At 39.4% G+C, this 15,997-nt stretch overlaps 1 protein-coding gene across 3 annotated transcripts in view; it reads right to left on the reverse strand.

The window, feature by feature from the left end:
• nckap5l (NCK-associated protein 5-like) overlaps positions 1–15,997 on the reverse strand; it is a 56,216-nt gene that overhangs the window by 7,874 nt on the left and 32,345 nt on the right. For all 3 annotated transcript variants that reach the window (XM_038309302.1, XM_038309301.1, XM_038309303.1), the window contains exons 2-7: positions 14,982–15,051; positions 2,946–3,089; positions 2,468–2,536; positions 2,341–2,379; positions 2,137–2,256; positions 65–157 (exon numbers count right to left, since the gene is read on the reverse strand). In XM_038309302.1, coding sequence (XP_038165230.1) covers positions 65–157; positions 2,137–2,256; positions 2,341–2,379; positions 2,468–2,536; positions 2,946–3,089 — 465 coding nt within the window. In that variant the 5' untranslated portion in view covers positions 14,982–15,051. The remainder of the gene's footprint in view (positions 1–64; positions 158–2,136; positions 2,257–2,340; positions 2,380–2,467; positions 2,537–2,945; positions 3,090–14,981; positions 15,052–15,997) is intronic.

The raw sequence follows: 15,997 nt of genomic DNA on the forward strand, positions 1-15,997 counted from the left end.
TGGGGTTTGTGGACCCACCGTTCTCAGTGTCTGCTAAATGTCTGCTGGGTTCTGTGATAATCACCTTGGCTTGTGCTTCAGTCTGAGTCGGCTCCACCTGTTTGGCCGAGTCATTGTGCAGCTGTGCATTGCAGTCTGGGAGGGATCCCGCCTGGACCTGTAATGGGAGAATCACGGGGCGATTAGGATGACACTGCATACGCCACTGGCTATTAGATACACAGACAACAATGAGACACTTCATCTGGCTGCTGTAGGAACAAAACAAGAAACAGGTGAAACGCCTGAGATCCATTACAGCCTCAGCTGGGTTTCCTCAGCTTCCTCTGGTCCAGAATCAGTGCTGACAGCAGTCTGGTTTCAGATTGAAAATATAATTTTGCAGATAGGGAAGCTCTCAGCGACTGGGTTATAAAAGTCAGTCAAATAAACTCTGCCACCTCCAACGCATTCACACAAACATGTTAAAATGAAAGGAGCCATTTCATTGTTTTTGCTTCCAACTCTAAGAAATAAACTAAAATCTAATTTTGTTTTTTAAAACCCTACACTAAAAATTCCAGCCAAATCCTTTCACCTTTGTTTCTGTTTAATAATCATAATGTAATCTTTCCCAAAATCTGAGTTTTATGAGCTTTGCTCAACTCTTAATGAACACAAATCTCAGGAAGGTTAAGGAGAGGTTAACCTTCCTGGGATGTGAAAATAAAGGTTTGCACAAAGTTTAAAAAGAAAAAAATACATTATTACGGTATATAGGGGGAATCATGTAATAGCTATTTAACTTGCGATAAATTAACCGATGATTATAAAGTGGGAATCTCTTCCCGTTTAGCTACAGTAAGAACACCACATATAATAAAAACAGATGTCTTAAGTTTTGAAAATTGTAAAAAAATAAATAAATAAAAAAAGGGAAATATTGAAAACCCAGGATGTCAAACACTAATTAACTCCAAAGGGTTCCTGAGCCATTAAACAGTTTCTCAATCTGGGTCAGTAGGCGAAACCGTGATGGGAAACACTAGCGATTGGACAGATGTCCAGAAGACGTCAGTGACAGCCTCTGAGCTACAGAGGGTCACAGCTGGTTGTTCAGAATGCTGCATCCTGGAATAATATTAAAAGTAGACCTGAAGGGAATACTGTTTCCATCCCATTCCTCAGAACGTCGTCTGTTGCAGTGTGTCTCTACATTTTTTTTACTTTTGAACCATTACTCCTAAACAAAGCCAGGTGCAAGATGATTATTAATTCTCCTATCGGACAGAAATGGCCGAAGCGAGACAGAACACAAACCCAGAAATGGATAGAAACTATCATAGAAGTTCTGGGTGCTGTATTCATGTTCTGTAAATTTGTGCCATTATCACAGCTGCAAAATTGTCTTAAAGTTTGCAGTTCAATGATGTTCCAGCTCTAATTTTGGAACAGCTTCTAGACAAAACCGATCCATGCCGAGACCGGTCCTAGCTCGGATCAGTTAACCAGGCCGAGCTCGGTTCTGACGACCGTTTACACATCATGCTATCTCGGTTCCTTGACTCCTTGCCTCCTAGTGACGATCTGCGGTATTACTGCCAGTATTGAAGGAGGAAATCAAGCAGTTGGTGGCGGTAATGCACCAAAAGTTGTTTACCAACCGCCATGAAACACGAGAAGAAGACGAAGAAGGAGGGAATCAAGCAAATCAAAATGTTGCGTGGAGAAGATTTCGATTGTTTTTTTTATAGTTGTTCTTCTTCTGTTTTGTGTTGGTTGGCAAGCAACTTCCGGAGGGGCATTACCGCCAACTACAGTACTGAAATGGAGTGTGAATCGGGATGTGCAGCCAGACGGAGATGACGCGTTCTGCTCATGCACTCTTGTTATCAGAGAACCGAGCCAGGGTAAAACCGAACCAACCTCTGGAACTGGTCTGCAGTTAGCTCAGTTCAGTTCAGTTTGCTTTCCATTTACACATGATAAGTTATCTCAGTTACTGAGCTTGGACCGGTCTCGGCACGGTTTTTCAAGAGTAGTGTAAATTGGGTAATGGTGTATGAAACAGTTCAACTTCTAATTGATATAATTCCCAAGTCTAGCATTTTTTTTCTCCTGTAAACCATTTTAACATGAAACTGTGAGGAGTATTACCTGGTAGTGAGCGGTGGGATGATTGGGAAGCTTCTGCTGGAAGAGCTCACAGAGCGCTCGGTTCTGTCTCTCCAGGTCAAACACCAACATCTTCAGCTTGATGCACTCCTCCCGCAGATCCTGCTCAGAGACGGATCACAGCGAGTTCATGTTTACCGCTAATCCAGGTCAAAGGAGAGAAGTTTGGCTGAACTTTAATGTTACCTTCTGATTAAGCAAAGCTTGGACCACATGATTGGCCACCTGTTAACGAAGTAGAACATGAGCACAGAGTTATGTGTTGAGGCTGCGTTTAGGGAGCGAGCTGTGATCATTTCTGGTATAGCCTCACCTCATCTAAGCATCGTTCATAAGCTTCCCTCTGGCTCTCATTTGACAACATCAGAGCAGAGTTCTCAGCCTGCAAATCAACAAAGAAGCAGTTCAGATCAGAGGGTTATTATGTGTCACAGGCATGAACCCATCCGACAAACACCAAATCTTCTAAACAAGATTATGAAAAGCTGGTCAGGGATACAAATGAGGTTGAGGTGCAAGCAGTTAAAAAAGGAGTCAATAAATATATAGCAAACATTTATTACAAACATGTTAAAAAGCCTGAAATCTTTATACTTTTTATCTTATTTCTTCCTTTAGGGGGCGCCAAAACAGATTATCCAACCTCATCATTCCCAATGTCCTCCTCTGTCACTTCCTAACACCGTCTCCATGTTCATCCCCCTCTGCTCCTCTTTTTCCCTGATTGTTCTGAATATCAGAGCTAACACATTCTTCACTCATTCTGTCTAGAAGGAGCCAAATCAACTCACCTCCAGCTCTTTGAGTCGGTCCATGAGCTCGCTGCTGTTGTCCTCCAGGTAAGACTCCACGTCTCCTTCCTCACCCTCCTCCTCCTCTGAACCAAAATCCTCATCACACGTTCTCTGTTCTGCCTCATTAGACATTGTTCTCATCTGCAACACAGAGAAGGAATCAGCTGTCGTTACTGCAGCAATCTTTATGTTAAATTGAAAGGGGAAAATAAACTGCTACGGATTTGATTCCGGATAAAACACAGACTAAAACTTTTGAGAGAAAAAAAGACAAATAAGCCATTTTGTAGATCCTCCAGGCCAGCTGACTGGACCCATAATTCCCAAAAAATTTAAGAAACTAGAGGAGCTTTACCTGTAACTTCCTGGTTTAGCTCCACATTGGCATATTAATTAAATTAATTGTAAATTCAAGGCCACATTCCCCCCTCTGGATTAAATCTTACATCAGAGAACCAAAAATATGCCTAATCATGTAAGTATCATATCTGTTTTAATTTTTACAGTTAGCTCTTGTGCTTAAAGGGAGCTCAGAGTTCCATTAAGCAGCGTTTTTGTCACATGACTAATTCAGGGATGGATCCAGCCCTTTCAAGTTACATCAGAAGAGTTTCCATCAATGTTTTTTTAAGCTCATTTAGAAGTATATGTTAGAAGAGCTTGACTGAAACAGCTAAATTCAGATTAACTTAATTAATTTCACAAATTAAAGTTTTTACACTTTCTTTAGGTGGTTTTGGACTTTTTTTGAAAAAGTCAATGTGGTAAAAAGGAAATAGAAACATTTTTCGAAGGAGTTCTGACAGAACAAACATTTACCTGATCAGCTGTTTGCGCTGCCATCATCTCATTAGAATCACCCTCTCTACCTCTCTGTATGGCATGTAGCATCACTAATACTTGCTGACCAATCGCAACACATTTATTAAAACTTTGGTTCATTACTGATCCGTTGTTCACACCAGTTTGCTTCCTTTACTACCGGTACCTGTTTTTTTTACAGCCAAGCTGAAGTTAACATATAAGGATTTTGCACTTTACCTTGACAGGTTAACTCACTCCAAATGATGAAAACGCATCTAATTTTTCTTTTTTTTTCTTTTTCCATTTTAAGAGTTTGTTTAAAATTTGCATGACATTTGGATAGAAACACAGGAGTAGATGCAGAGCATCAGTAAGTATCATTAATCTCATAATGACCTGAAAAATCATTGAATGTTTATTAACTAAAGATAATAAATGGGGTCAAAGTTACACTTTGCTGCTTTTTGTACTAAATTTAAGCGCAGTCATTCAGAGGAAAAGTTTGCCGTAGGGAGGGATTACTTTCTGAACTAGATATTTTCTAACATACTGTGTGCACAATTTTTAGGCAATTTATAGTTTTTACCATATTTACCAAGTCCTATTCATATTTTCCAACTCCAAGCTGTATAAACTTGAATCTTTAGTGAATATTAGCAAATCATCTGATGAGTCTAAGGAGATAACATTATTAGTGTAGCTAATAATAGCTTATTTTCCTCAGGTCAAAGTAGACTTTAAGTTGTAAAACATCTCTCAGAGGGAAGCAGCACTTAATATTGCCAGGAAATTGGGCTGTGATCACAGAACCATCAAATGTTTTGCTGCAAATAGTAAACAGGGTCGCAGGAAATGATCTATTTCAGTTCTCTGGCTGTGTATACCGACAGGTTTATTTGGGGGGGGTAAGTTTCCATTTACGTTCAGGTGAATTTAGTTAGTTAGGAAATTGGCGTTTGGTTTGATGTTAGTCTCTTTTGTGTGTTTGGTTGATTCGTTTATTGTTTTTATTCAAAACTGTCTGAAATCTAAAAAAAAAATCTAACAAAAGCAACCAGGAACCCATTATCCTCCAGCACCATCATACTCCAGAACTGCAACCTAACTGGAAAAAGACATGACTTATAATGACTTGTTCTTAATTAAAGAAAACAAAACAAACCAAAGCCACAGAAAGGCTGCTGACTGGCTCTAAGCTGACGAGTCGTCCTCCTAGATCCAATAATGAACACTTGAGGTTCTGTGATTGCAGAGCATTTATTGATCAGGTGCGTTCAATAAGAGACGAATTGGCTGTTCTACACTTCAAAGGATTTAACAGTTTTGTTGCAGCGCAGTGATCAACACAAAAAACGACAACGACAGTCAAAAACTGTACGTTACCATGGCAATCAGCACTTCTGCTGTACATCTACAGTACCTATGATTCCCATTAAACAGATGAAGCCACTTTCAGGTATGACAACAAACATAATAACTCATGAACTACAGAAATATGGCTCTAATACACTGGCCCCTAATTGTAAATGGCAGCTGACATTATAATTACCTTTAGATTAAATTATAGAGCCATGATGAAAAAAATTATAACCGGTAATACCCAATATTGTGCAAGTCACTACAAATGATGAACTACTTGCTGCTTCTGTCAATAAGCACAGCTTGGAGCCGGGTCTTTCTAAAATATCTGTATTTGTCTTAGGTCTCAAAGAACATAGTTGACCTTTCTTTTCTGAATAGGTTTGCCCAGCAGCCAGGGCTCTCTTGGAGTTACAGGATGCATCACAATATTTATGTCTCCAGTAACAAAATTCCTCCTTCTCTGGTTCCATTTTTGCCACTCACACAGCAATGGGAGGTATTCTCCTCTTCAAATACATCCTTATACAATCCTTATTAAAGAATCCAGGTGTTGGCTACCCCTTCTTTTCATCAGGAGAATGTAGTTAGGAGTGAGTGGTTCCAGATCAGTGGGATCTTCTACTAATAAAACACTAAGTTACTAAATGGTCGACTGCTCAATATAGCCTCAATCCGACACAAAACTGTCTATTATCCATCATCATCCAAAGTAGAGGTTAAAATCTTTCTCACCATTTGGAAAACACAGACTTCATCAACGTGTGCTGCTGCAGGTGGATTAAAGTTTCATTTGATGCCATCTTGCAATAATACTCTATATATGACCTAATTTATAGAGTACAATGGCTTTGTTTGTAAAAGATATAAATATAAATAATATAACCGCGGATGTCTGGGGGACAGGGATTCACCTACATGTTATGAATGCTGGCGTACCATAAAGAATAAATCATGAACAGTTTAGCTTTGTGCCTTCAAGTTGTTGCCCATAGGAAGACGTTACTTGGATATAACCTAATGGAATATCTTCAGAACAGCTCCAGATGTCAGAAAAACCATATGGGTGAGTAGAACATGACGTAATAAAATCAAGGGCCCAATGTAAAAAGAAAAACAGTGTTTCCCTTTAATCTAGTGGTTCTAAAGCAGAACAATGTTGTGGAAAAATGTTCTCCATTATTTCAAAGGGGTAGATGGTTGAATACGCTGCTCCTGAAGTAATCTTCCTCCAACAATTTCTCCAAGTGACACTAAAAACAAAGACCAACCTACCCTAAGGCGGCTCCTGGGTTGTCTGCTGTACCCCGAGGTCCACTGTTTAACCACACTAATCCACACACAGCCTGAATGTGTACAGAGATAAGCCTTTCTGTCCATATCGTCCACGGATCAAACTGCAGCAGCCCCACACCGAGCACACCGGCTGGCCGGCTCTGAGAGCGTGCCGCGCTGCAGGGCACACGGCCGAGCACCAGTCTGCTGGGCTGGGATCCAGGTGTGTCCCTGAGGGAGTGTGTTAGTGAACATGAGAGCAAGGTGTGTTGCTGTGGACTCAGATCCAACTGACGCATCTTGAGGATTCATTATAGCGGATGAGATTTGCTTGATTCTGTGGCTGGAGGCCAGGAAGGACCAAAAAGTCTCCAGTTTTGCTGAAGTAGACCTGCCAGGCATACAGTACGACCACGATTAAAGCATCAAAACTGGGACATCTGTCAATGAATGCAATTAACAGCTCTGGTACTTCGGATGCAGGTAAATTATTTGTAGTTTTATTTAACATTAAATTGGATTTTCTCTGAATATTTCAAGTCATTTATGTATATAAATAACAAAACTAAAGCCTTGTTCTCAACATCTCCTGTTCTTTCATTTAGAGCTTGTTCCTCTGAGCTCATCTGAACACTGAGTCACCCTGTTAAACTGGGTTACATGTTCCTTTCTTCACCAGGAACACACAATATCGTTTATTTAACCCTACTCCCACACACAGTGCTGCTGCTAGAATCTGGGTCAATCCTCGGATCAAAGATGTTCAAAAGAAACGCCTCATTTGGTTCCATTGATTCGGGGTTCTTCAAAACTGGTTTCACCAAAAACACTTTTTGCTTTTGCAGATCTTTCAAATCTCTCAATCTCTGTTTCAAATCCATTTCAATCTGTTCTAAACAGCAAATTAAAACCTTAATGATGAAGAGGGGGGAAGAAATTATGAAGCAAAAACCTCTATCCTAGCACTGGTTTAGCCATGTTCACAGTACCCCTCTGAACATTGATATCATTGTCAACATTATCACCCCTCTTGGCATGTTGGTGGTTCTTTTTGTTCTCACGCCAAGAGAGAACAAGTAGATACTGGTTTCCTTTTAGACAAACATGCAAAAGCATTGCTTTCACTTTGACCATGCAGAGTAAAATCTGATTTCAGACTGCGACCTGTGATCAGCATGCATAGAAGGCACACCATTAATGGACGTAATTACAATGTTGGCATCTCTGTGTTATTATAAGTTGTTGAACAATGGGAGCTGTAATTATGATTACATAATAAGACACAGAAAGGTGAAACTGATGTGCTGAACAGGCGTGGATGATAACATGAGAGTTGGATGAACTGTGACATGACGCCCTGAAAAATAACAGATATTGTTAAATAATATGTATGGAAGTGGTACAGTTCAGATTCTTTTGGAGGTGAAAAAAACAATTTCGTTCTGACTGCAACCAAAAAGTCTGATATGAGTCGCTTCTGCCTGCAGAGTGAAGGTAGACTAAACTATAGGTGAAAATGCACTCGGGGTTCAGCGTATTCTGTGCCTGTTCTTTTCCATCATATCCATCAGTGTGAAATTTACCCCAGAATAATTCCCCAGTAAGGAAAAAGTAATTAATCTTATCTGGGTTAAAACTAGGGCTGCAGCTAACGATTTTTTTTTTGCAAATCAATTAATCTGTCAATTATTTTTTCGATTAATCGATTTAAAATGAGATAGGAAAGTTTCCTAAAAGAAATTTTTTTACGAAATTAAACCAGTTAAAACTAAAAATGTTCTACTTGAGTTCAGGATAGATTATATTGATAGACGAAAAAGTTTTTTTTTTCTTAAATGCAAAATGTTTACATTTTCTTTTAGTTTGGTATAATTACTGCTCTAAGTGTGTTGATCTATCGGCTAAAGACATGATTTAGAGTCTCTAAATCATGTCCTCAACTTATCCACTTGAGGAATTCTGGATAAAATACAAAATGTTTATTTTAATTTTTTTTTTTTTTTTTTACAATTTTGCTTAATTACTGATCTAAGTGGGTTGCTCCGTCAACTAAAGGCAAGTTGTAGAGTCTCTACACTCCAGTTAACGATAAACCGATTACTAAGTAAGTTGATGGTTATTTCAATAATTTCAATAATAAATTCGATAGTTTTTCTCCATAAATATATCCTAAATGCTACGCACCAGGGAATTTAAAGGATCAATCTTACGGACAAAAAAAAAAAAAAAACAGATGACAGAGAATATTGCCGGACATGATGGGAAAATGCCTTCAATGGTGTAACAAGAGCTGTTTGCCAAGCGTTTACTGGAAGATTATTGAACACAGCCGATAGTGAGCCCTCACGGACCCACCTTAGCGGTAGCATCTAAAGCCCGGGCTGCTTATTGAGCCACGATTGACTCAACACAGTCACATCTACACGTATAATGGAGGGCTGATCAATGAAGCCCATCTAAGAACGGAAGCAGATTTTCACCAGCCGACTGACCTTGGATACAGGAGCGATACCAAGTGGTTATAAATACCAGCTTCTCTCCTCACTAATGCACATCAAAGCTCCAGGCGGCGATGGCTGAGAAAGCATGCACGGATCTCTGTGAAATTACAGCATGGAGCAAAAGACAACAAAAGTGAGGCTAAATATACCCGTGCACATGGGCACTGCGTTTACTGCTGTGGCTTCTTTTGAAGTGCAAAGTACATGTAACAGGTCTCAATGGGAACGCTGCTGGAGCCAATCCCAAAGCTGTATCTCATTTATGCACAAATCAGCATTTCAACCACAGAGAGTAAGTGACAGGGTATTAATACATAGTTTTACTAAAAGGTTAAAACAAGAATAGATTTTAGGTTCAACTACAATGATTAGATATAAAAGGGTTTTCAGAAGTGTACCTTAAAGATTTATTCAGATTCAATAACGTACTATGATATAAGTCACCAAGTTGATAAAGGTCAACCGTTTGAAATTATTTCAGCCCTGCGAAAATGAATTAAAAAACAAAAGCAGAAGCAAAAATACAGAAAATAAAAGAAAAAGAAGATGAAAAGGTTAAAAAAATAGAATTATCTAAAAAAAGGAAGGATAAAAACCTAAAATGTTCGATTAAAAAGGTATTAATAAATTAACTGATATCCAGTTTGGGTTGTTTTTCTATCTGCTTGCACCACTTCTATTTAAACCCAATAAAAAAACCAATTGAACTTCATTTTCTACTTCATTAAATTGCTTGATCTGAGCTGTGTGTGGGTGCAAGCTTCGCAGCTCCATTCATGACTTTATTCATTACTAATGTGTTTTTTTGATGAATTGTTCTATTTTACAGATCTTTTGCTCCTCTGAACTATTTAGTTATTTGTATAAGTGGGAACAAAAAACAAAAAGAGATTAATATACATTTTATATAGTCTAAAAGCCTGCAGACATAAAAATGAGCCCAACATCTAGAAACTCCTAGTGAGGAAGATGGGGGTTGGGTGAAGCAGAGGCGGAGAGGAGGGAGGCTGCTTTCTTAACTGCAGGATAGCCTTGATGACTGTGGTTAAGGAGGCTGCGAGTGGCCTGAGACTGCACACAGAGCCTCATTGACGGGTGGAGGAGAGACTTGGCGTGTCTCTGAGCTACAGTGCCAGCGAGCTCCTTCCACGGGGCCGGGCTGGCAGACTCCCAGCCGCTGGGTCTGTCACAGAGAAACCACGAGGGGAATGCAAACAGGCTTAGAGCTGCCGCTCTGCACCACTCTTCACCCACCGACAGAGGAACAATGAAACACTCAGACATTAGTATTCATTTCAGCACGTTTCATTATAAAAACTATTGTTCCTGTCTGTGTGTATTATGAAGAGCCTGCAGACTTATGCATGATTCAGAATCACAAACTGACTGATGGCATGAGCGACATTTATTGTTTCATTTACAACCCGACTGCACAACCAAATTAGTCATCAGAAACGAATGAGCCAATAATCCTAACGTCCCTTCCACAGACTTTAACTGCGATTTCTGAAACCCAATAATCAAATCTCTGGCTAGTTTCTACAAGTTCATGCAACCTTTTGCTACAGGAGCATTTTTTAAATCCAAATTTAAATTAAATTTGGATTAAATTTTGAAAATTTGAAATCCATGTGCAACCACAGAAAAGAACATCAATATTACAGCCCTGGCTGCTGTATGTTTGAACTGAAATTATTATTCCACCCAACTGGCTTCTGTGACAACCCACCATATGCATCGTGGCTCCTTTTCTCCATATCTGGAATCCACCGCCACTAACCAGGGGATGAAATTGCATGGCGACCTCAGATTTGACACAGAGGTCAGAGCTGTTGTAAAAAACAAGCTTTTTAAGGAGCTAAATTCAACACAGTTGTGTCCTTGCAGGATCATTAATGCCTTTATGATAATTACCTCACACCTTGATTATTGTAAAGCTGTGTATCTCTGGGGCACACAGGTAATTCAGAGCCTCATCTTTGAGCTCGATCTCACACATAAAAAAAAATCCCTACTTCCTAGTCTCCCTGTGGGATACATAATACATTTTTCATTATCTTATTTGTTGTTAAATGTATTAATGGCTTAGCTCCACCCTATCTCTTTGACTTGCTTCACCTGTATTCCCCTCCATGGGCTCTTGGTTGTTCAGCAGAAGAGGCTGAAAACAAGTTGAGGAACAAGTCGGTTCCACAAGCCCCTTTCAGTGTCGTCTTTTAAAACCCTTAATGACCCTGTTTTTTTCGGTGTTTAAAGGATCATGATTTGATTTTGTTTTGCACAAATCCATGTTTTTTTAAACATGGAGTTAAACTGTTATATCCCTTTTTTACATCATTCCCTATTCTGATTGTTAAACCTCTCCATGTGCCTCCTTTGGTTATTTGTTGGTCAGTTATTTATTATTTTTTAAACATGTTTCATAACTGGAGTGGATTTAATTTTATTACAATTTAGTAAGTGTTTTTCTGTTGTGTGCTCTCAAACACTAAATATCAACAGAAACATTTCTCCAAATCTGATGATTTGGAAAAGTTTAGTAAGAACCTTTTATTCATCAAACTGATCAAAATGAATATATTATATATATATATATATATATATATATATATATATATATATATATATATATATATATATATACATACACTCACCACTTTATTAGGTACCCCATGCTAGTAATGGGTTGGACCCCCTTTTACCTTCAGAACTGCCTCAATTCTTCGTGGCATTGATTCAACAAGGTGCTGGAAGCATTCCTCAGGGAGTTTGGTCCATATTGACATGATGGCATCACACAGTTGCCGCAGATTTGTGGGTTGCACATCCATGATGCGAATCTCCCGTTCCACCACATCCCAAAGATGCTCTATTGGATTGAGATCTGGTGACTGTGGAGGCCATTTGAGTACAGTGAACTCATTGTCATGTTCAAGAAACCAGTCTGAGATGATTCCAGCTTTATGACATGGCGCATTATCCTGCTGAAAGTAGCCATCAGAAGTTGGGTACATTGTGGTCATAAAGGGATGGACATGGTCAGCAACAATACTCAGGTAGGCTGTGGCGTTGCAACGATGCTCAATTGGTACCAAGGGGCCCAAAGAGTGCCAAGAAAATATTCCCCACACCATGACACCACCACCACCAGCCTGAACCGTTGATACAAGGCAGGATGGATCCATGCTTTCATGTTGTAGACGCCAAATTCTGACCCTACCATCCGAATGTCGCAGCAGAAACCGAGACTCATCAGACCAGGCAACGTTTTTCCAATCTTTTATTGTCAAATTTCGATGAGCTTGTGCAAATTGTAGCCTCAGTTTCCTGTTCTTAGCTGAAAGGAGTGGCACCCGGTGTGGTCTTCTGCTGCTGTAGCCCATCTGCCTCAAAGTTCGACGAACTGTGCGTTCAGAGATGCTCTTCTGCCCACCTTGGTTGTAACAGGTGGTTATTTGAGTCACTGTTGCCCTTCTATCAGCTCGAACCAGTCTGGCCATTCTCCTCTGACCTCTGGCATCAACAAGGCATTTCCGCCCACAGAACTGCCGCTCACTGGATGTTTTTTCTTTTTCGGACCATTCTCTGTAAACCCTAGAGATGGTTGTGCGTGAAAATCCCAGTAGATCAGCAGTTTCTGAAATACTCAGACCAGCCCTTCTGGCACCAACAATCATGCCACGTTCAAAGTCACTCAAATCCCCTTTCTTCCACATACTGATGCTCGGTTTGAACTGCAGGAGATTGTCTTGACCATGTCTACATGCCTAAATGCACTGAGTTGCCGCCATGTGATTGGCTGCTTAGAAATTAAGTGTTAACGAGCAGTTGGACAGGTGTACCTAATAAAGTGGCCGGTGAGTGTGTGTGTGTATATATATATATATATATATATATATATATAACTAGAAATATAGACATATTACAAATATGTGACAATATAACAGTCAATAATATAACTTACAAGGTTAGGAACCAGTTGTCATGGAAACAAGTACTTGCCAACAGCTCTTAGAAGAGATACACCGAACCGATACCTGAATCTGATATCAGCTCCATAGTCACTAATAAGCTGGTTTTGATATCAGTGCTTTGATCTGATATTGAATAGCTAATCCAGTGCACTTTACATGGATTTATTTGTGTTTGCTGATTATTTTAAATATAAAAAAAAAATTAAGTCAATTCATATACATCTTACTTTGTTGCCTTTTTTTAACAATGTTTATATTGAGGCTAAAGACTTTGCTCACGTGGCAAGATATATAGATAATTTATTTAACAGTTGAGCCAGATTGGTATCGGGTGATATGTTCAATATAAATCTACCTAAAGGATTTTGCATTTGATTTCAAGGCATGTCTGCTGATTTAACTAATGAATTTGTGAACACCTGCAAGTATTGGCTGAAACGATGCAAGTAAAAAAATACTATCACAGGTCAATGCGTCAGTCCATCTCTAAATATAAAACTTTTATGTCCTATTATAGTCCACCAATGTCTCTAAGTAATAAACAAGCTCATGCTTTCAGTTTTGCTTTTCATTACAGAAGATAAAAACTGGAGTCTCAGACCACGAGTCCAAGTCAAGTTCAAGCCTTTAAGGCCAGGTCTAGATCTAGTCTGCTGTGGGTTTTTATTTTGCTGTTGTATTGCAACCTTCAGTGCAACTAAGGTAGAGATAAAAAAAAAAGAAAGTAATTTGTGTCTTTTTCTGTTATTTCCAACGAGCAGGAAGCCAGATACGCCCTGGACAGCTGCCCGTCCAGCAACAGGCGACAACCGTGCCACATGAAGCAAATCAACACACACAAAACAATGCCCAACATGGAATCACCTTTCCAACCGTGGGAAATAAGAGCTTTGCCAGAGAACAGAAGCCAGGCTGCCAGTACGCGATCATGAAGGAGGACGACAGTGGAGGAGCAAACGGATAAAAGGGATGGTTGCTTTCTTTTTGTTTTGGTTTTTTAAATGCACCCTTCTCAGCACGCAGCGAGTCACTCAGACACAGCTAAGTGTAAACAAAGTGCAGCAAGGCGCCGCTCGCAACGTAAAGCTCCAATCAGAGAACAAAAAGATTGGGATCATGTGTTTGGCCTGCAAGGCCTGCAAGCATGTGGTGCTTTTGTTCCTCCAGAAAATGACCTGGACAGAAACCTGCAGATAAAAAACCAGGGGCTACAAGGAGATGCAAATATGCTGCAACCTGAGACTGGAGGAACAACTAACCTGTATCAAGCTGTAAATAAAGAGCCTTACTGTCCTTTAAACAAATCATCCTGCAGCATGTGAAAGGCTTGGTTTAAGTTTCCATATGTGGAAACCACCGATACAGAGGGCGATTATTTGTTTTTATTTTCAGCAAAGTGTCTCTCTAACAGGAAGCCTGATGACAGCGCAGCACAGACAGGGGAAATTAAACGGGGAAGTAACACATTTTAATGGAAAGCACATAATAGCAAAACTAATTTAGTTTAAAAAAATGTATAGTTCAGAAAGAACTTTCTTTGTGCCCAATCTAAGGAGGCTTCCATCACCAAACCGGTTCTAGAACAATCTGGTCAGCAATGAATTCTATTTCTATTAATATCAGGCTGTAGAAAAATCAAACCAACTCTTTAAGCCTCTAATTTAACAGTCCCAGTCAACCGGAGTTGGTTCAGCAATGTAACCTCTAGTGCAAAAAAAAAAATCAACACACACACACAAAAAAAAAAAAAAAAGGTCTACATGTGAGGCGAATGTGATTTTTGACACCAATTCCCTTCTGAAAAAGGAGGAACAAAGCAGATCTCTGTTAGTTTTTTTAATTGGTTCAGTTTCTTTCAAAAGAACTAGTCAAAAAAAACAAGGTCATCTCAGCCAGACAATCCAGAAGTTAGGAAATGCTAACTGGGGCAGAAGCCCTGGATCGGGCTTTGGGGAACCGTAAAGGGAACGTTCCTTCTAAATTCCCTCCTTTCACTGTGCTTTAAGTTAAACTTGCATCCGGTGGTTTGTTTAAATAGTTGTTTTCATGTTGATAAAATGACTATCAAAATAAAAGAGACCTGCAAATGATAAAAGCAGCAAAAAGGTGAACAGTCTTACCTGTGGGTTGAGCTCCTGTTAGGATTCTCCCGTCAAGCTCCTCTGTCCCCCCGACAACAACGCCACAGAGCTGCAAAGAAAACACCAGGATATGTTTCAAACAAACAAGGAAAAATCTTCAAAATATCTCTTTCAGTTAAAAGCGCTCAGATAAATCTGATCTGCAACACATTTCCTATTGCTCCTCTACTACATATAAAAAATGACTGCAGTAAGAAATAAAACAGCAGCTTTATATTTGTCCCCATTTGAAACATGCTGCTTTTATTCGCAAAATCCAAAACAAAGCGCTCCAGAAAACTTAACGCACCTTACATATTTGATTTTTTCCCCCCCCTGTCATACAAATTATAACATCAAACAAAAACAAGCTTGGGACACTTTTAAAAAATTTGAATGATTTTATTGATAAATGGGAAAAGGTGATTCTAGCCAACTAAAATGTTTCCATATATGGCAACGCTTCCTTCACATCACTGTTGACACAATCAAGGTTACAGCACATCATCCAAACAGATTCAAGTCTGTGATTTGTCTAGGCCGCAATAAAACATAAAAAAATGTAAACTTTATTTTTTGTGTGTTTTGAATTTGGTGATCAGAGGTGGACTTGGCTGGTCCTCCTCTCACTACATAAAACATAAACATACCTACTAAATGTTTGCAGTCCGGAGCCCTGACACAGATTAATCCAATAAAAGGATAATATTACGTTAGTCCCATGATGGTGAAACGAGCTGTTGTTCATGTGGTCAGCTGATAGAATCCAAAGCAAACACAGGTTTTCCAGCAGGGCTATGCCAACGGGTGCAATAGCTGAACAACCAAAATAAAGATATGAAATGTTAGGTGAGCCAGTGTACTTAGGCACACAACATGTCTTAGCACAATGAAGCAATAATTAACTCTTCAGTGTTTTTGAATCTTATATCATTAGCTGAAAACAATGACACAACTTTTTAATGCAATCTCAATAGTGGGTGTGAGTAGAGTTATTGTTGCTGCTTTTAGGTCAT

The sequence above is a fragment of the Cyprinodon tularosa genome, unplaced genomic scaffold (genome assembly GCF_016077235.1).
Source record: "Cyprinodon tularosa strain WSP-4 unplaced genomic scaffold, ASM1607723v1 ctg66, whole genome shotgun sequence".
Lineage (NCBI taxonomy): Eukaryota > Metazoa > Chordata > Actinopteri > Cyprinodontiformes > Cyprinodontidae > Cyprinodon > Cyprinodon tularosa.